Raw genomic sequence first — 22,500 nt, forward strand, 5'->3', positions numbered from 1 at the left:
CGCGCGCGTGCGTGTGCGTGTGTGTGTGTGTCTCTATTTGTGTGTGTCAGCCTGCCCTGATTGGCTAATGTGAATCACCTGTCTGTCTAGCTGCAATCAAAGGTTGCCGTGGTGATGGCCACTGTCCTCAGTAATACAGCTTATCATACGAATGAACCAGAGACATACATGTCAAAGAACTGCTTCTCAGACAAAAAACGTGACTCCTATTGCTTCGATGTTTTACATGAGGAGTAAGGACTCTCTGATGAACATATGGTGCGAAATTTGTGTGTGTAGCATCAAAAATGTGACCACGGGAGCAGTTTAGAAAACTGGCAACTTTTGCTCTGATCCAAAAAGTGAGGCCAAAGTTACCATGGGTCTCTATGGGGCTGATGCTTGGATTTTGTGTCACTCCCAGGCATTTATCACCAAATGTGTAAGTCCGACTGATTCCATGGTAATATGTCTGCGACCAGCACAAGATTTCCTACAATTTGATCTAAATTTTATCTATAAAGAGTGCAAATTGTGGGCGTTGGAGCAATTTGTTCGGAACATTTTCAAAAGATTTTAAAGCTCTCCTCCACTCTAGCTGTGATGTCACGCACTCTAGCTTTGAACATTCCGTCCAATACACACCCATTACAAAATCTGAAACGGTCTGAAAATTTCACTAAACGTAAACTGCGATTACGTGAAAACCGTGACAGCTATTAAAATGCCCATTTGGCCCAATAAAGTCCCAAGTCTCGTGACCCGTTTAAACTTTTAATAATTTTTCTATGTTGAAGTATGGTGAATCTGTAAGGCCCCAAAGAGGAGTGTTTTTTAGCTCTTTACATTGATTTCCCATTGTTTTCTATGGGAAAATAAATCGCACTTACAGCTTCAGCTGAAACATACGGTTAGCTCGTAGGCTAATAGCAAACATTCCAGTAGCTAACGTTAGCTTGCAAGTAGCCCCATTTGAGACAGTGGTTAGCTATCTAGCTAGCTATAGCATATAGCATACTCACCGGGGATTTCTGTCCACTTGTTCCTCAACAGTTTTTCTTCTTGTACATTTCCCCCAGGAGCAGGAAGTGACATCATCTCTAAAGGAATCTAGTTGTAGTCTTTAAATAGTGACCCTGAAAGATCTCCAGTCTTATTATAGTCTGAGACTAAAAACTCTGAGACTGAAGACACGTTGTCTTTAGATGCGAGACGAGGTCAGACTCAAGTCTTCTAAAAGTTTTGTTCTGACATTTAACATTAAAACATGTGTTTGGTTTTTTCCTCTCTGTGTGCAGGAAGAAGCACGTGTCGGCCATCTTGAACATCCGTGGGATGACTCGGCAGGCGGAGCGCCAGGAGATCCTCAACATCGTCAAAGACATCGAGAGCAGCGACGCCGGCGGTGGCGGTGGCAGCGGCAGCGGCAGCGGCGTCACCTCGGCCCGGCTGACCCGGGACCGCGCCCTCTTCTCCGAGGTTCCCGTCACCTCCGAGGTCCACTGCCTGAATGTGGGCCTGAGCCGCATCGCCCTCACCGCCTCGTCCTGCTTGTCCACGCTGCGGCCGCGCCCGCGCAAAACCAGGACGCCCGTCCAGGAAAACCCCGACGATGTTCTCTGAAGCGCCGGCGCCACCGGAGCGGCTGTTTGAGTCACAGCGAGCCGTGAGACGTGAGATCCACCAGAGACGTGTCTTTTCTCTCCGGAGACGTTGAGACGAACATCAGATCAACGTTTAATCATTTCAGTTTCATTAAAAACTGTGTGAACGTTTGACTTCCTGCGAGGAGACGACAGACGTCCCTGGTGGACGAAGAGCAGCCCTGATTAGAGGACGGAGGATGAGTGGATTATTATTAATCAGTTAATTATAATCACAACAAACTCTTAACTTCACCTCCAGCTGAGAAAAGATTCAACTCTCTTTACTGAAACAAATCGATTTGAAATCAGAAAAATCTGTTAAATATAAAAATGCACTCTACGGAAGCCCTGACAGGCACAAAAAAACAACAGATCTGGTGATCCATTTTATTAATTTATTTACACTATGGTTATATATTGTATCTGTTTGATGCACTTATTTTTTTATATTTATTATTTATTTGTATTTATTAGGGTTGTCAAAGTTAACATGATAACGCAAAGTCTTTTTAACGGCACTAATTTCTTTAACGCTTTAACGCAGCTTGAGATTTTTAGGTTGTAGCGGCGCAGTTTTAAGGACAGAGGGAATAACAAAATCATACAAAAAATATTAGTAAAACATAAAAAATAAATCAGTAGATTATCCCAAAAAATAGTTAAAATATCGATGAAAATAGTTTAAATATCCCAAAAATATTAGTAAAATAGCAAAAACATATTAGCAAAGGGTCAGACAAAAATTTGTAAAACGTCCAAAATGTTATGAGAAAATATCCCCAAAAAATATTAAAATAGCAGAAACATTCAGTTTGAGAGTGAAGATACTGGTATCATATGAAACAGTTTTTTGACTGTAGTGAAAATGTTGTTTTTGAAAGGCTAAACGCCAACAAATATGGACTGAAGCGGGATATTTCGTGAGATAAAAACTAGGGGTGTCAAAGTTAACATGATAAGATACTGGTATCATATGAAACTATAAAACCTAATGAATCCATCGGTACCAACCATGTCAGACTAGCTGGTCATGAAGGAGGTTAAATAACGCTCCAAACTTACACTAAATGTTGGCGAGGAAAAACTGTCATGGTCATTTCCAAAGGGGTCCCTTGACCTCTGACCTCCAGATCAGTGAATGTAAATGGGTTCTATGGGTACCCACGAGTCTCCCCTTTACAGACATGCCCACTTTATGATAATCACATGCAGTTTGCATCATAAATAGGTTCTTAAAAAATGTGTTAGTAAAGTTATATAAATTCAAATCAAATCAAATCAATTTATTTTTGTGTAGCGTCAAATCACAACAGAAGTTATCTCAAGACGCTTTATATATAGAGCAGGTCTATGACCGTACACCAGAGTTTTGAGACCCAACAGGATCCACCAAGCGCACTGTGGCCAGGAACAACTCCCCGATTACTGGGAAGAAACCTGGAGCAGAACCGGGCGCAGGGCGGGCGGCCATCTGCCGAGACCGACGGGGGGGATAGATAGATAGATAGAGAGTGAGAGAGAGAGAGAGAGAGAGAGAGAGAGAGAGATAGCTAGCGAAGCAGCCACAATAGTAGCCTAGCAAATTAAATCTCACCTGGAAGAAAACAGGAATTCATTTAGTCCCATTTAGAACAGGAGGTAGTGTTGTTCCAGCCAGTGGTGCACTTCAGCCTCCTGAGGCCAAAATGAGAATTACAGCAACAAACAAATACCTGACAAAACCGTTTTCACCTGTTTCACACATGAAAAAATATTAAATAACTTAAAATGATGATCCTGGTAAAACGTTTTTTCTTTTTTAGAAAACAATTTAAATCAGAATCAGAAATACTTAAATTAATTAGATTTAATTAAATTAGGACATTATTAGTTGTTCTTATAAATTATATATAAAGCTTAAAGAAATATAAGAAAAATATAAATAAAGTAGTTTGTAACATGTAAAGTATGCACATAATGCTTTGATATATACCACAATATATATAAATAAATATAAGAAATATGTAACAAAATATGTGCATCAAACACAGAATATACTGTATAACCACAGAGTAAATAAATAAATAAATGAAATAGATTCCGTACTTTTCTTCTTCTCGTGTTTCAGATTTAAAATCATTTCTTTAGATTTAAACGTCTCGTGTGATTCGGGCCGACTTCCTGTTCTGTAGCTGCATCTCTGTTGGACTTCAGGACGACGTGTCCTGCAGGACTTCTGGACTTAAAAACGCCTCGTAGAGGATCAGTAAAAGGGAACCAGTTCTCTGGAGCGAACCGGACTCTGGACCGAACCGGACTCTGGACCGAGCCGGACTCTGGACCGGGCCGGACTCTGGACCGAACCGGACTCTGGACCGAGCCGAACTCTGGACCAAACCGAACTCTGGACCGAGCCGAACTCTGGACCAAACCAGACTCTGGACCGAGCCGAATTCTGGACCGAGCCGGACTCTGGACCGAACCGGACTGAGTTAAACACGGTTCAGACCATCAGGACCTCTGACTCCGGTTCAGTCTGGATCAATAAACTGGAACCTGGACTCAGAACCAGCAGCTGTGGATCAGGTGACCTCAGGATCTCAGGCTTGGTTTCAGATGAAATTCAGGATTTGTTTTGGGGGTTTCTGACCCCTCAGAGATATGGAGGACAGGACCTGCCAAAATCAAAAATAAATAAATTACTTGATAAATAAATAAATATGCCTTTAAATGTACCAAAAAAATGTAGGCATTAATTAATTGATCAAATATGTCACATATTGATATTTCTGCTTTAATTTGCTTCTTTATTTATTTAACTTTGTATTAATTACCCTTTCTATCTACTCTATTAAATTTTTGCTTTTATATATTTCTTTTTTTTAACTTTTAAATTAATTTATTTATTTTTGCATTTTTTTATGTATTTTAAATTCATTTCAACATATATTTATTCAGTATTAAATTGCGGAAATAAATACATAAATAAATACAATTTAACAATGAAAGAATGAATGCAATTTAAAAATAAATGTAAAATAAATACAATATAAATGCAAAAACTAACAAAATAATAATTAATAAAAATTATTTATTTTAAATGTATTTCAAAATCTCCATTCATTATTAAATTGTAGAAATAAATGAATAAAAACATAAATAAAATCATACAATTTAATAATGAATAGATACATTTAAAAATGAATTTAAAATAAATAAATAAATAAATTGACAAATAAATAAATTTAAAAGTTAATAAAATAAACATATTTATAATTTATTTGAAAATATTTATTCATTATTTCATTGCACAGATAAATGAATACAAACATAAATAAATCATACAATTTAAAAATGAATAAATACATTTAAAAATAAATAAGTAAATAAATAAATTGAATAAATAAATAAATGAAAGGGAAATTTAAATAGGAGATTAGATAGATAGGAGAATTAATACAAAGTTAAATAAATAAAGAATCAAATTAAAACCGAAATATATATTTATGATACATTTTTTCAATTAATGCATTTATTTTTTATATTATTTGTGATACATTAATGGACTATTTCTTTATATATCGAGACATTTATTTATTCATTTATTCATTTCAGATTTTGGCAGGTTCCGTCCTCCATACAGGGGATCTTGTTTAAACTCTTACAGTAATTCAGGAGTTTAGTTTTTAATCCCAGGACACAGGAACTGGAGAGTTTTATCGTTTTTATTGTTGCACGTGATAAAAGAAAAAAAAAAGACATGTTTTAATCGAAGGTACGAGACGATGATCTGAGTGACGACGTATTTAAAGTCCTGATTATAGTTCGAGCTCTTTGGTGTGATGAGGTTTATTATAATTTAATACTCACTTCTACGACATAATATTGATTTAAAGTGTTAAATGTAGAGCAATAAAAGGAGAGGTCTCACTCTGTTGACGTTTGAAAGGCAGAACTACAGACCGTTGAGATTAAACGTCATATTTTAATAGTTTATTCTGCGTTTCTTCACTTCCACATTTAATGGTTTTAACCCATTAAACACAAATAACATTTAAATTCCCTGCTGATCATTTTCAGAACCATCCATCAGTTTGTTTTATTGATTATTGATTATTGATGATCTTCTTTCCAGACATATCTCAGTGGTGCGTTCAAGGACACTCTGATGATGATGTGATGAAATCAAACAAAGAAAAAGTTAATGTGATTTTAAAGTGACTGCAGCAAGTGTGAAGACTCCAACAGCTGACTAACACTTCCTGTCAACCCTTTCAAAATAAGAAAGTGTATTTACAGGCTGTAACTACCGGAGAGAAGCGAACACACACGTCACTCTTTACTCTCTTTGTTTTTATTATTTCTCCATTTTTCAGCTTCAGATCTGAAACTGAGTTTTATTCCTCTCGTGTCTCGTGTAAATGTGGATATATGAAATGAATCCTTCTGTACAGAAATCAGCTTTTAATGACAATAAAACCGATCAGATCACTGACTGTTGTTCTTTTAAACATCCGTCCGTCTCTCCTGCAGGATTTCATCTGGATGTTTTATAGTCTGTCATGATGTTGGTGTTTTTATGGAGCATCTCAATTATTTTAATATTGTGTAGTTTTAATTTTATTTTAGTTTAACTTGAGTTTTGTGGGTTGTTTTTTTTATAGCAGATCAAAATAAAAATAAATAATATATATATATATATGAATAAAAATAAATATAATCCATATTATTATAATTAATTAATTAATTAATATGCTATTAAATGTACCAAAAATATTAAAAATAAAAGAAGTAATTAATTAATTGATAAAATGATGAATTTATATTTCTGTTTTAATTTGCTTCTTTATTTATTTGCCTTTGTATTAATTTAAGTGTCTACTCTCTTATTTAATTTTCCCTATTATTTATTTATTTTATTTAAATTTAAACTTTTAAATGTATTTATTTATTTTTGCATTTTTTTATTTATTTCAAATTTATATCAACGTTTATTCATTCATTATTAAATTGCAGAAATGAATAAATTCATAAATATATACAATTTAATAATGAATAAATACGTTCAAAAATGAATTTAACATAAATTAAAAAATCAATAAATAAATACATTTAAAGTTAAAATGAATAAATAAATGTAAAGTTAAAATAAATCAATATATTTAAAGTTAAAATAAATAAATAAATACATTTAAAGTTAAAATAAATAAATACATTTAAAGTTAAAATAAATAAATAAATTTAAAATAAATAAATAAATACATTTAAGGTCAAAATAAATAAATAAATACATTTAAAGTTAAAATAAATAAATAAATAAAAGGAAAAATTAAAGAGTATATAGATAAATAAATAATTAAATAATTAAATTAAAGCAAAAATATCCATATATATCACATTTTTTCAATTAATTAATACCTATATTTATTTTAATATTATTTTGATACATTTAATGGCATATTTATTTATTTATTGAGTAATTTATTTATTTATTCTTGATGAAGCTGAATAAATAAAATCATATATGTTTTAACACTTCCGACCTGAACGAAGCATCACATTTATGCTGATATCTTAATTATAATTATATTTTACTTTATTAATAATAATAATAATAATAATAATAATAATAAACATCTGCCCAAAACAGCCTTTTGTCCATTAATGTGTCTTTGTAAAATAAATATATTTAATACATTTAAAAAATAAAAGCACTTATTTTTTAACTCTTCCGTCCTGAACGAAGCAGCACATTTATTTTGAAGGCGGTGAGCAGCGGAAGTGTGCGTTTGTTGTTTCCGGTGGTTGTGTGTTGTGTGTTCGTCGGGTCTCGGCTCGGCTCGGCTCCGCTCGGCTCCGCTCGGCTCGGCTCGGCTCAGACCGGAGAGCAGCAGCAGCAGCAGCAGCAGAGAGGTAGCGGTAGTGAAGCTGTGTGGAGGGAAGATGGCGGCTCCTGCTCTCTCCAGCGGGAACAGCCCGACCAGCAGCGGGAGGATCCCTCACAGCGGAGGAGGGGGAGGAGGAGGAGGAGGAGGAGGACCGGAGCTGGACTTCAGGTCGGCGGCCCGCATGGAGGACCTGAACCGGCTCATCCAGGAGTTCAGCAAACACGACCAGCGGGAGTACGACGACCAGCGAGCTCTGGAGATCCACACGGCCAAAGACTTCATCTTCTCCATGCTGGGTGAGCAACAACCACCACAACCACATCAGCTACACCACCAGCTACACCATCAGATACACCACCAGCTACACCACCACAACAACCACAACAACCACATCAGCTACACCACCAGCTACACCATCAGATACACCACCAGCTACACCACCACAACAACCACCACAACCACATCAGCTACACCACCAGCTACACCATCAGATACACCACCAGCTACACCACCACAACAACCACAACAACCACCACATCAGCTACACCACCACCACAACAACCACAACAACCACCACATCAGCTACACCACCAGCTACACCACCACAACAACAACCACCACCACAACCACATCAGCTACACCACCAGATACACCATCAGATACACCATCACTACACCATCAGCTACACCACCAGCTACACCACCACAACAACCACCACATCAGATACACCACCAGCTACACCACCACAACAACCACAACAACCACCACATCAGCTACACCACCACCACAACAACCACAACAACCACCACATCAGCTACACCACCAGCTACACCACCACAACAACAACCACCACCACAACCACATCAGCTACACCACCAGATACACCATCAGATACACCATCACTACACCATCAGCTACACCACCAGCTACACCACCACAACAACCACCACATCAGATACACCACCAGCTACACCACCACAACAACCACAACAACCACCACATCAGCTACACCACCAGATACACCATCAGATACACCATCACTACACCATCAGCTACACCACCAGATACACCACCACAACAACAACCACCACAACAACCACCACCACAACCACATCAGCTACACCACCAGATACACCATCACTACACCACCAGATACACCACCACAACAACAACAACCACCACCACAACCACATCAGCTACACCACCACTACACCACCACTACACCACAACAACCACATCAGCTACACCATCAGCTACATCATCACTACACCATCAGATACACCACCACTACACCACCACTACACCACCACATCAGATACACCACCAGCTACACAACCACAACAACCACCACATCAGCTACACCACCAGATACACCATCAGATACACCATCACTACACCATCAGCTACACCACCAGATACACCACCACAACAACAACAACCACCACAACAACCACCACCACAACCACATCAGCTACACCACCACTACACCACCACTACACCACAACAACCACATCAGCTACACCATCAGCTACACCATCAGCTACACCATCAGCTACACCATCACTACACCATCAGATACACCACCACTACACCACCACTACACCACAACCACCACATCAGCTACACCAGCAGCTACACCATCAGCTACACCATCAGCTACACCACAACAACCACATCAGCTACACCACCAGCTACACCATCAGATACACCATCAGCTACACCACAACCACCACATCAGCTACACCATCATTACACCACAACAACCACATCAGCTACACCATCAGATACACCATCACCACAACAACAACCACCACAACAACCACATCAGCTACACCACCAGATACACCACCACAACAACAACCACCACCACAACCACATCAGCTACACCACCAGATACACCATCAGATACACCATCACTACACCATCAGCTACACCACCAGCTACACCACCACAACAACCACAACAACCACCACATCAGATACACCACCAGCTACACCACCACAACAACCACAACAACCACCACATCAGCTACACCACCAGATACACCATCAGATACACCATCACTACACCATCAGCTACACCACCAGATACACCACCACAACAACAACCACCACAACAACCACCACCACAACCACATCAGCTACACCACCAGATACACCATCAGATACACCATCAGATACACCATCACTACACCATCAGCTACACCACCAGATACACCACCACAACAACAACCACCACAACAACCACCACCACAACCACATCAGCTACACCACCACTACACCACCACTACACCACAACCACCACATCAGCTACACCATCAGCTACACCATCAGCTACACCATCACTACACCATCAGATACACCACCACTACACCACCACATCAGATACACCACCAGCTACACCACCACAACAACCACAACAACCACCATATCAGCTACACCACCAGATACACCATCAGATACACCATCACTACACCATCAGCTACACCACCAGATACACCACCACAACAACAACCACCACAACAACCACCACCACAACCACATCAGCTACACCACCAGCTACACCACCACTACACCACCACTACACCACAACAACCACATCAGCTACACCATCAGCTACACCATCAGCTACACCATCAACTACACCATCAGATACACCACCACTACACCACAACCACCACATCAGCTACACCAGCAGCTACACCATCAGCTACACCATCAGCTACACCACAACAACCACATCAGCTACACCACCAGCTACACCATCAGATACACCATCAGATACACCATCAGCTACACCACAACCACCACATCAGCTACACCATCATTACACCACAACAACCACATCAGCTACACCACCAGCTACACCATCAGATACACCATCACCACAACAACAACCACCACAACAACCACATCAGCTACACCACCAGCTACACCATCAGATACACCACCATCAGCTACACCATCAGCTACACCACCATCAGCTACACCACCAGCTACACCACCAGCTACACCACCACAACAACAACATCAGCTACACCATCACTACACCATCAGCTACACCACCACAACAACAACCACCACAACAACCACATCAGCTACACCACCAGCTACACCATCAGCTACACCATCAGCTACACCACCACAACAACAAACCACATCAGCTACACCACCACTACTACACCACCACAACACTACACCACTAGTTAACCGGCTCCACGGTAAACCGGCCCTGAACCCCTCCACCCTGAACCCCAATACCCTCCACCCTGAACCCCAATACCCTCCACCCTGATTCCCGATACCCTCCACCCTGAACCCCGGTACCCTCCACCCTGAACCCCAATACCCTCCACCCTGATTCCCGATACACTCCACCCTAATCCCCGATACCCTCCTCCCTGAACCCCGATACCCTCCACCCTAATCCCCGATACTCTCCACCCTGAACCCCGGTACCCTCCACCCTGAACCCCAGTACCTGCCACCCTGAACCCCAGTACCCGCCACCCTGAACCCCGGTACCCTCCACCCTGAACCCCAATACCCTCCACCCTAATCCCCGATACCCTCCACCCTGAACCCCGATACCTGCCACCCTGAACCCTGGTACCCTCCACCCTGAACCCCAATACCCTCCACCCTGATTCCCGATACACTCCACCCTAATCCCCGATACCCTCCACCCTGAACCCCAATACCCTCCACCCTAATCCCCGATACCCTCCACCCTGAACCCCGATACCCGCCACCCTGAACCCCGGTACCCTCCACCCTGAACCCCAGTACCCTCCACCCTGAACCCCAGTACCCCCCTCCACCCTGAACCCCGGTACCCTCCACCCTGAACCCCGGTACCCCCCTCCACCCTGAACCCCAGTACCCCCCTCCACCCTGAACCCCGGTACCCTCCACCCTGAGAAATATTAGTAAAACAGCAGAAAAATACTAGTAAAGTATAAAAATATTTAAATATCCCAAAAAATATTAGTAAAATATTCTTGAATTATAAGTAAAATATTAAGAAATTCTCAGACAAAAATTTGTAAAATATGCTTAAATATTCGTAAAATATCCCAAAACTAATTAAAAGTATCTCCACCTTTACCAGCTGCAACAGTAAACTGATGAACAAATAAAATATCCCAAAAATATTAGAAAAATATAAAAATTTGTAAAATATTGTAAAAAAAATAAAATACATTAATAAAATATTAATTAAGTATCAATCTTTCTTTTTTAAATATCCAAAATAACATCAATAAAATGTCCTATGAATTATCAGACAAAAATTTGTATAATATACGAAAAATATGAATAGATTATCAGACAAAAATATGTAAAAATGAATTCTTAAAATATCCAAAAGAATAATTAAAATAAGCTCCACCTTTACCAGCTGCAACATTAAAGTGATATTTACATTTACTTTTTATATTATCATTGCTACATTTAATGACATATATATTTTTTGGTCGAGTCATTTATTTATTCATTTATTTTTGATTTTGGCAGGTTCTGTCCTCCATACACTCGTAGCCTCCTGATTCTAATGGTGATAAAGTCAGACGTGATCATCAGGAAGCCTCGCTGCGTCAATGATGTTTCAGACAGAGTGTGTTCTGACAGAGTGAGGTCACTCCTCTGGTTCAATCAGACATCAGAACTGTGTCCATAGCAACGGTCTGCTATACGTAGCAACGGTCTGCTATACGTAGCAACGGTCTGCTATACGTAGCAACGGTCTGCTATACGTAGCAACGGTCTGTTACACGTAGCAACGGTCTTTTACATGTAGCAACGGTCTGTTTTACGTAGCAACGGTCAGCTATACGTAGCAACGGTCTGCTATACGTAGCAACGGTCTGTTATTCGTAGCAACGGTCTGTTACACGTAGCAACGGTCTGCTATACGTAGTAACGGTCTGTTTTACGTAGCAACGGTCTGCTATACGTAGCAACGATCTGTTTTACGTAGCAACGGTCTGCTATACGTAGCAACGGTCTGCTATATGTAGCAACGGTCTGCTATACGTAGCAACGGTCTGTTTTACGTAGCAACGGTTTGTTATACAGATATTACAGAACTCAGCACGCCATGATTGACCAATCAGAATGGAGTATTCAACACAGCCGTGTAATAATGTGATGTAATGTGTAGCCGTGGTGGATTATTGTCGGTGACGGTCAGCTCACAGCAGCAGCAGGACAGAGAGTTCAGACTGTCTCTGAGAGACAAACAGAGTCCGTCCTCTACAGCTCAGGAATGCAGCCGTCAGCCAGGAAGTGTGTGTGTGTCCTTTCATATTAAAGGTTCAGCAGGGCGGAAAACTAGTCCAGACCGATCCAGTCCAACTGTTAAAGGAGGGTGAACACAATAAAACCAGTCTCCAAACTGACCCTGAAGGGGACCGCTCTCTGGTGGCTTCGCATTGCTTCATTTGATGCCTCTTCTATGGAGGACAAAACCTGCCAAAATCAAATAAATGACTCAATAAATAAATAAAATAATCCATTTAATGTACCAAAATAAATGTATGTGAGTACAGTGAGGTGAAAATTCACAATTCAGCATCAGACAATCTGAAACGTAACCGTTGTTTGAAGCCTGAACAAGTTGTCGATACACAATAAGACAATATAGCGTGCTCTGTTGCGCCCGTATGTGTATATATTGTAATGTCCGATCTGTCCTCCTCTTGTCTCTCAGGAATGGTCCAGAAGTTGGACCAGAAGCTGCCGGTGGCCAATGAGTACCTCCTCCTGTCAGGAGGCGTCCGCGAGGGCGTGGTGGACATGGACCTGGACGAGCTAAGCGTCTATGCCCGCGGCACGGACTACGACATGGACTTCACCCTGCTGGTCCCGGCGCTCAAACTCCACGACCGCAACCAGCCGGTGACCCTGGACATGAGGCACTCGGCCCTGGGCCACTCCTGGCTCAGCCTCCGCCTCTTCGATGAGGGAACCATCAACAAGTGGAAGGACTGCTGCACCATCGTCGACCACATCAACGGCACCACCAACTACTTCTTCTCCCCGACGCTCGTGGCCGACTGGTTCTACCAGTCCATCTCCCTGGTGCTGCTGGAGGTGCAGAAGAAGCCGCAGAGAGGGATGCCGAGGGTGGAGAAGGTGGAGAGGAACGGCACCATCATCTCCGTCATCCTGGGCGTCGGCAGCAGCCGGATGCTCTACGACATCGTCCCCGTGGTGTCCTTCAAGGGCTGGCCGGCCGTCGCTCAGAGCTGGCTGATGGAGAACCACTTCTGGGACGGGAAGATCACCGAGGAGGAGGTGATCAGCGGCTTCTACCTCGTCCCCGCCTGCTCTTACAAAGGCCGCAAGGAGAACGAGTGGCGCCTGTCATTCGCCCGCAGCGAGGTGCAGCTGAAGAAGTGCATCTCAACCAGCCTGATGCAGGCGTACCAGGCCTGTAAAGCCATCATCATCAAGCTGCTGTCTCGGCCCAAAGCCATCAGCCCTTACCACCTCCGCAGCATCATGCTGTGGGCCTGCGACCGCCTCCCCACCAACTACCTGGGCCAGGACGACTTCTCCGCCCACTTCCTGCTGGGCCTGATCGACGACCTGCAGCACTGCCTCGTCAACAAGATGTGTCCCAACTACTTCATCCCGCAGTGCAACATGCTGGAGCACCTGTCGGACGAGACGGCCGTGCTGCACGCCCGCAAACTCTCCTCGGTGCGCTCCGACCCGGCCGAGCACCTCCGCACCACCATCGAGCACGCCAAGGCCGCCAACAGGTTGACGGTGGAACTGCAGTGGCGAGGCAGCGCCAACAACCTGCCGTCGCCGCAGTCCGACGCCGGCGGAGAGAATCAGCCGGACGACCGGCTGGCCAAGAAGCTCCAGCAGCTGGTCACGGAGAACCCCGGGAAGTCCATCTCAGTCTTCATCAACCCGGACGACGTCACGCGACCGCACTTCCGCATTGACGACAAGTTCTTCTGAGACTCTTCCTTCTCCTCCTCCTCCTCGCCTGGTGCCCCGCCTCCTCTGAAACTTTACATTTTTTTATGTTTCTCTGCCACAGAGTGAAGTGAGGTGATCGTCTAGTTGTGTCTGCCACAAGTTTTTTATTTTTTTATTTTTATTTTTCTATTCCCCGTCCCCTCTCCTCCTCTCTCACTGTGTGCCCTGTGTTTTCTACCTGCTCAATGCCTTTTAAATAATAGACAGCTGAATAGCAGCAGGTTGTTTTTAAATCTGAAGGATGAGGCGGAAAAAAAAATCCACCTTGAGATGGAGAACAGCTGCTCTGACGTTACGCTAGTTTAATGATTATCAGGGATCCTGGAAACGAGACGGAAAAACCAACAACTCCTGAAAACGTCATCGAAGCTGGTTCAAAGTTCATCTCACTGATCCGGTTACGGGTCGAACACCAAGGTCATATTTACACTTCATAATATGACGAATTTTACTCTAAAGAACTCATATTACATATTATTAAGTTAAGCTGAAGCTGAAACACGACACTAAATATTCAAGAGATTAAATGTTTGAGCAAAGTTTTGATTCTGTATCTCGATGGACGTCCGTCTCCCATTCTCATAAATATGATGTAATGTTTCTTATTAGGGATGCACCGATACCACTTTTTTTTTTCAGACCAAGTACTTACATTTGGGTACTTGCCGATACAGAGTACCGATACGAGTACCGAAAGACCCTCGTTAAGAGCCAGCTGGAGGGTGTGAGCGCCGTGAGATGGTGACGAGAGGTTAACGTCACGCTGCTGTAAAGTGGTATCGGTGCTGTTGCATCGGAGCCGTTTTGCGAGTACGAGTACATGAGCACAGTATCGGACCCGATACCCGATACTGGTATCGGTATCGGTGCATCCCTAATGTAAATTATGAGAAAGTTTTCATAGTCATGAAAAGTTGTTCTAATAAAGGGAGAATAGTTATTAATAGTCAGAATTATGAGATTTAAAGATGGAAACTAGAGCGGAGGTCGTGAAGCAGCTTCAGCGTCGTTCTAACCCACACCGAGCCTCGAACAGCAACACGATTGTTGAACCAGACCTCGACCGTACAAGATTGTAAACACACATTCAGGAGTTGCCAGGGGATGCCGAATGGCGCGTACGGACGTCTCAAACCCAGACAGCAGAGCTCTGTCTGAAGGTGGATTTTGTCCCTCTGAAGGAATTTCTTCGTCCCGCCGGGGAGGACAATGGTACTAACGTCTTAGAAACTAACTGTAAATAGAAGAAAACACTGATGAGTGTAGACGGAGATAATAGACTGATGATGATGATGATGATGATGATGTGGACTACTTTTCGTCTAATTTTGCACAGAATGTAAAAAATCACCACTTTTCCTGTTGATGGTGGACATCGTGTTCGCCTTTAATCCTGAGATGATGAATCATATCAGTAGACCGGTGACACTGCTGAAGAATGGTCCTACTGCGCGGTTTAAATGTGTATATTAAACCAAGTACACAGTGATACTGCCGTAGTACTTCCAACAGAGGCTCTACCAAGACTTGGTAAAAGTCTTCTGGTCAACACACCAGGATGAACAGTTTGGTCTGATCTTGATTTAAAAAAAAAAATGGTGAAATGAAGGTAATTTACCCCAAAATTGTTCTGATGTTACGCCTTGTTCACACGACAGGAACCCTGATGCGGGCCAGGGTCTGGAATTAGCACCCGCCATTAGCAGCCGTTAGCAGCATAGTCCTGATCGGTTAAATACCGGAGCTACTAATGTTAACGAAGGTGCCATTGAGGTATTGTTACGAGGCGTTCAAAGTCTACTCAGGAAAAATGACTATTGGGTGAAGGTAAATTACAATGTTATCATAAATGGTGGTAAATTGTCGGTAGTGGCGGGTGAAATCATCAGGACATCCGCCACTTCGGCAGGCAGGGAAAACGCTAGAGATGGAACAGAGAACCGTAGTTGTCCGCTTTCTTGGCATCTCATGCCTCCATGACCATCGATTCCTCTTGATGCTTTCTGACAGTTACGCTGCACAATGATGCATACGCATGCTGCATCATGTTTCAGTTTGTTTGGGATCAGAGACATGGCGGAGAGAGAAAAAAGCGCTCAACAGCGTGACGCTACTACTAAACCTGAGGGGCATACCATATTTTTCCCTGATAAAACGACACTGTGAACAACAAACCTGTGTTGAAATCATCAGGAGGAGCGTTAGCTGCTAGCTGATAGCAGCCGTTAGCAGCTCAAACCTGAATGGATAAATAACGGAGATACCAACGTTAACAGAGGTGCCATTGAGTTATTATTATGAGGTGTTCAATGTCGGCTCAGGAAAAATGACTATTGGGCGAAGGTAAATTACAACGCTATCATGATTCAAATGTAATCTCGTAAAATAAAATTTTTGGTTAGAAACTTGAATAAATCCAGTTGTTTAAAGGAGATGTTTTCACATCAATATAAAATAGATATTAGAGAATTATGACCTGTCTAACTTCCTAACACCGGCTCTAAGCAGCTTGCCAAGATTTTTTATAATCAAAGCAAATATTTAAATAATCATTTGAATTGTGGGTTTTTATGCAAATAACCACTATAGATGACAATAACAAACCCACCCTGCCCCCAAAAAGCAGGGCTCCCCCAGAAGCTACGGTGTAATTTAAACACTGTAATTTAACATGTGTAAAATATACCGAACATTGAACGAAGTCCACCAGTTCCGTCACCTTGGCTAAAAAGTTGCACTCGAATGCACCGTAAAGATGACAGCCGACGGCCAGTTAGCACGTACGTTCTGCTCCTGCGTTTAGAGGAAGTAACGCTCCATGCCAGCAGGTGGCGGTAGTCTATAGTCATCATTCAGAAAGGGAAACAGGAAGAACGAGGAAGGCGGATATACCAAGCCGTTATGATTAGAGTTGTTCTGATACTGCCCAAAATTCAGGATCGGGTATCGGCGAGTGCGCCAGTCTACACACCGATCCGATACCATCATTTATTAACCCAGGAAAAAAATCAACTTGTTTAACCGGAAAGTTAGACTAATCTTGCGAAGCCTTCGCGCACCACGCGAAAGCCATGATAAGCCTAATTTTCTGGCGCGCGCACCTCGCATGGGCTTCACTACAGCGACCATAAACCAGGCTTTATACTCGCAAATCCTGAGACCCCCAAAAAAGGGAGGATTTCAAAACCAGAGCGGGGCGTCTGGAGGTCGTCCCCAAGAAATATTAGAGTTTCAGAGACTTTGTCTCCTGCACTTTAATGTTAAATATTCCCACTTTTAATTTGTCTTTTAATTCTCAGGAAAGAAAACTGAACAATTGGCCCCTCTGAACTCTGAACTCTGAACTTGCCGGCTAATATTCGTCAGTTTTCAGGCAGCGGACTCCTGTTACCGTGTGGACGAGGTGTGATCCGCCAGCATCACTGTGTACCTGCAGTTTAACACTCCGGTTAATCTGCTGCATTACGACCATCATGAGGTAGAACGAGTCACTGAATATTCCTTTAGACATGATGACATCACCGGCATCTGTGACCACGTACTCCCGTCACTTTGTGTTGATCGATAAGCTTCACCGTGTCTGTACGACCTCATGCTGTTTGTTAATGTTTCCTCTTCTGCTGCTTTATTTGTGTTCAACTCTGCTTCAACACAACCAGCTCAGGATGTAGATTTAATCCAGTAGAACTCTAAACCCTCGTCCTCGTCCTCGTCGGCCATCTTTCTGTCAACATGAAGCTCAAACTGCCGTCTGACACCGTTACAGGAAGAAGAAGAAACACTCCGACCGAGTCCTAATGTTAACTTTGATCAGTAGTTCTAACGAGGACGAACATGAAGAACCCGTACTGGCATTCAGTGAGGCTTTGATTGTGTCGAGGCATCATGGGAGTTGTAGTTCTGAGCTGGTTGACTTGAAGTCGAGTTTTTTTTTTTTTCTTCAACTGTTTCAAACATTTCCAGAAAAATGCCAAAAAAAACAAAACTGCAGTCATCCGACCGGTAACGTGACCTCCACCTGCTCATCCTCAAGTGCAATTAGTGAATATCACACATAGTACACACAGTACACACATAGTACACACACATACACATATCCTGTAGCATTAAGACTAAACACTAAGGCCCTGTTCACACCTGGCGTCAGAATGCGTCTGAGTGACCACTCACTATCGGATCGTTTGCAAAGACAAATGAGTTGATGCGTTTTTAACCGGCGGGAGGCGGCGCTGCACTTCCTGTGCCTGGTCTGTCGGAGATTAACAGAAGAAGAAGAAATCTAAACAATACTGGGCTCTTAATATGTCAGTACACACCTGGCATAAGAATGCGTCTCTACGTGCGTCTGAGTGACCACTCGTGTTCCGATCACTCAGGACGCATGTTAACACCAGGTGTGAACAGGGGCTGAAACTGGTTTTAATGGAGACACAGAGGCCCTGTTCACACCTGGCATTAAGTGGTCACTGGAGACGCATTCTAACACCAGGTGTGATCCGATCACCCAGGACTCATGTTGATACCAGGTGTGAACAGACCACAGGACACTAACCCCTCCACACACACACACACACACACTCAGAGGTTTTTCACACCATCAAAGTGCCACACACACTCCTGTAATTGACGTGTTGTTCTCCTGAGCTACGTGTCCTTTGACCTTTGACCTCTCTGTTTGTTCAGAACCTTCAACTGTGAGTTTTTATTTTCTCGGTTTCTTGCTGCTCTGCTTTGTTCTGATGACGATGGATTTCTTTATGCAATGTTGACGTGGACGGGTCGACCCTTCAGATGGCAGCTCCACCCCCCCCGTCTGTAACTCACTGTACAGTAGAGCCTTCATAAAGTCTTCAACCAGAAGTCTCGCCGTCTGTCCTCAGTGAGTTATTACAGACGAGTTCCTGGTCAACGTCATCGCAGAGACGCAGCGAGGACGCAGGAAACACGACATGTCTAGAGATGGATGTTTAATATTAGAGGGGATCACATGACCTGACCCACTCTGAGGAAATATTTATTTATGTTTAGCGACTACGCCTTAAAATGTAAAGTGATGCAAGACTTTGTTACGGCACTAAATTATTGTAACGTTATGCGACTACGGCAGGGTAAAGCTCACTAACGTCACAACAAGCAGCCGTGGAAGCTAACGTTAGCTAACGTTCGTTTGAATTTGAATCGGACACATCTGTATTATTGTATTGACTTTAGGCGTTATACTTTGAGAGGTTTAGAAGCATTTCAATGGTCACTGGTTCAGATCCACCTTTAGACACGGTATTGGGTTTAGTCTGAGTTCTCCCACAGAGGATCAATAATCCTGAACGAGTCCAGTAGACGATGTTTGATCCGTTACCGTTGGTGTCACTGAGACGGAGGGAGCTGTCGTCTGAACGGCTGCTGTCTGTCTGAACACAGTCTGTAACTACTGTTGTAAATAGCACTTGATAAAATAACTCAAACTCTTGTCTGATCGTTCCTTTGAGCCTCGGCCCACTTCACTTCTAGTCCACTTCACTTCTACTCCACTTCACTTTTAGTCCAGTCCACTTCACTCCCAGTCCACTTCACTCCCAGTCCACTTCACTTCTACTCCACTTCACTTTAAGTCCAGTCCACTTCACTCCCAGTCCACTTCACTTCTAGTCCACTTCACTCCCAGTCCACTTCACTTGTAGTCGACTTCACTCCCAGTCCACTTCACTTCTAGTCCACTTCACTTCTACTCCACTTCACTTTTAGTCCAGTCAACTTCACTCCCAGTCCACTTCACTTCTAGTCCACTTCACTCCCAGTCCACTTCACTTCTAGTCCACTTCACTTCTACTCCACTTCACTTTTAGTCCAGTCCACTTCACTCCCAGTCCACTTCACTTCTAGTCCACTGCACTCCCAGTCCACTTCACTTCTAGTCCACATCACTCCCAGTCCACTTCACTTCTAGTCCACTTCACTCCCAGTCCACTTCACTTCTAGTCCACTTCACTCCCAGTCCACTGCACTTCCAGTCCACTTCACTTCTAGTCCACTTCACGTTAGCTAACGCTGGCTAGTAAGTATAGTTGTCTTGTTTTTTTAACAATGGCTGAAGAAAATGCTAGTTCCTCTCAACATGTGCCGTCACTCTCTCTCCAGGATCACCAGAGGGAGTTGAGAGAGTTAACATGAACCAACGGGACCAGATTAGACGACCAGCGGGCCGGTGACCAGCGGGCCGGTGACCAGCAGGCCGGTGGCCAATGGCAGCGCTGTAAAGATAAATTGAGGGCGTATAAATCTGTGGATGTCTCTAGTTAACTCTCCTTCAGTAAAGTCAGTCACAAAGAGAGTCGGACGATATCAGAGGAGCGTTTCAGAGACGGAGAGAAAGGGTTGCTAATAGATTAGCATCATTTCCTCTCCGTCTCTGAAACGCTTCTCTGATATTGTAGCTCTAGAGCTCCAATCACAGTTACTCATCTCTAATGTCTGAGATCTGGATTCAGACAACAACACAGAGGACATTTAGATGTGGAGCTTTAGCCCACTGCTAGCGTTAGCCTCCAGCTAATGTTAGCCCACTGCTAGCGTTAGCCTCCAGCTAATGTTAGCCCACTGCTAGCGTTAGCCTCCAGCTAATGTTAGCCCACTGCTAGCGTTAGCCTCCAGCTAATGTTAGCTCACTGCTAGCGTTAGCCTCCAGCCTTTCCTCTGGTCAGGGTCTATGAAAGGAGGCTGGGTCTCGGGTCTCGGGGTTTAACACATGCTCAGTGTAACTGAAGCGGCGGTCGTGCGTTGCGATTGGCTCAATTTCGGTGAGGGCAGACGAGATTTTAATGCGCATGTGTTATACCCCCAAAGATATGGCGTGTGACCCAGCCTCTCTCCATAGGCCTTGCCTTTGGTTAGCCTCCAGCTAACACCGGGACCTCATCATAAACATTGTTATGAATAAACAGCTGTATTAATGGCCGTGGCCACCAGGGGGCAGAATAAACCTACAGCATCATTAGAACCTTCCTGTCTCCCTCCAGCAGCACCAGAGCTACATGATCATCATGTTTCTGTCACCTGATCAATATTAGTCTGATATTGTCCTTCAGCTGATTATCATCTGATCATTGATAATATGAACGATATTGATCAGCAGCTCTGAGAAAACAAACAATTTTTGATAAAGTGTGAATTCTTTAATCCTTCAGTTTCCTGAGGAAGCTGAATATTCCTACTGTCCAGGTTGTCTCAAACGCAGCATTCCTCTCCTTGTCTCCTTTCCTGTCCTCTGTTTCCTCCCCTTGGTCCTTCTCCTCTCCTCTTCTTCTTTCCTTGTCTCCGCTCCTTCTCTCCTCTCCTCATCTCCTCTCCTTTCCTTGTCTCCTTTCCTGTCCTCTGTTTCCTCTCCTGGTTTCCTCTCCTCATCTCCTCTCCTTCCCTTGTCTTCTCCCCTCCACTCTTCCTCCTCATGTCCTCTCCTCTCCTCATCTCCTTTCTTTTCCTTGTCTCCTTTCCTGTCCTCTGTTTCCTCTCCTTGTTTCCCCTCCTCTCCTCCCCTCTTCTCCTCTCCTCTCCTCTCCTCATTTCCTTTCCTGTACTCTGTTTCCTCTCCTCTCCTCTCCTTTCCTTGTCTCCTTTCCTGTCCTCTGTTTCCTCTCCTCCCCTCCTCCCCTCGTCTCCTCTCCTCTTCCTCGGTGGTGTTCCTCAGCTTCCTGTTGTCTCAGCAGCTGTCCTCCACCTGCTCGTCTCTCTACTTCCTGCTGTGTTTGTGTTCGTGCTCACTTCTTCCTCGTCGTCATCACAACTGTCGCCGTGCCAACCTGGAACCATCCATCAGCCTCCCGATATAAACACAGCAACATATGCTGTGATGAAGACTAGTGATGAAGACTACTGCAGTGATGAAGACTAGTGGTGAAAACTAGTGATGAAGACTAGTGATGAAGACTACTGTAGTGATGAAGACTAGTGGTGAAAACTAGTGATGAAGACTAGTGATGAAGACTAGTGTAGTGATGAAGACTATAGGTGAAAACTAGT

The 22,500-nt window shown here is 43.2% G+C and overlaps 2 protein-coding genes across 5 annotated transcripts in view; both read left to right on the top strand.

The window, feature by feature from the left end:
• Positions 1-2,065, top strand: part of exoc3l2b (exocyst complex component 3-like 2b) — a 44,467-nt gene extending 42,402 nt beyond the window's left edge. For 3 of the 4 annotated variants that reach the window (XM_037774747.1, XM_037774746.1, XM_037774748.1), the window contains exon 15: positions 1,278-1,602. In XM_037774747.1, the coding sequence (XP_037630675.1) occupies positions 1,278-1,602 (325 nt within the window). Of the gene's footprint in view, positions 1-1,277 lie in introns of all 4 variants that reach the window. The other variant, XM_037774749.1, reaches the window with a different exon arrangement.
• A 5,323-nt stretch (positions 2,066-7,388) lies between these two features.
• Positions 7,389-14,737, top strand: LOC119491105 (protein MB21D2). The gene is made up of 2 exons (XM_037774765.1): positions 7,389-7,788; positions 13,202-14,737. The coding sequence occupies exons 1-2, from the start codon at positions 7,548-7,550 to the stop codon at positions 14,464-14,466; spliced, it is 1,506 nt and encodes a 501-aa protein (XP_037630693.1). The 5' UTR covers positions 7,389-7,547; the 3' UTR covers positions 14,467-14,737.
• The last annotated feature ends 7,763 nt before the right edge of the window (positions 14,738-22,500 follow it).

Source organism: Sebastes umbrosus, chromosome 7, assembly GCF_015220745.1.
Source record: "Sebastes umbrosus isolate fSebUmb1 chromosome 7, fSebUmb1.pri, whole genome shotgun sequence".
NCBI classification, from domain to species: domain Eukaryota; kingdom Metazoa; phylum Chordata; class Actinopteri; order Perciformes; family Sebastidae; genus Sebastes; species Sebastes umbrosus.

What these genes read in the sequence shown, in the direction of transcription:
- LOC119491105 (XM_037774765.1), top strand. Translation starts at nt 7,548, where the DNA reads ATGGCGGCTCCTGCTCTCTCCAGCGGGAACAGCCCGACCAGCAGCGGG. An exon ending in CTTCATCTTCTCCATGCTGG is followed by an intron (nt 7,789 to 13,201) that starts GTGAGCAACAAC and finishes CTTGTCTCTCAG; the next exon opens with GAATGGTCCAGAAGTTGGAC.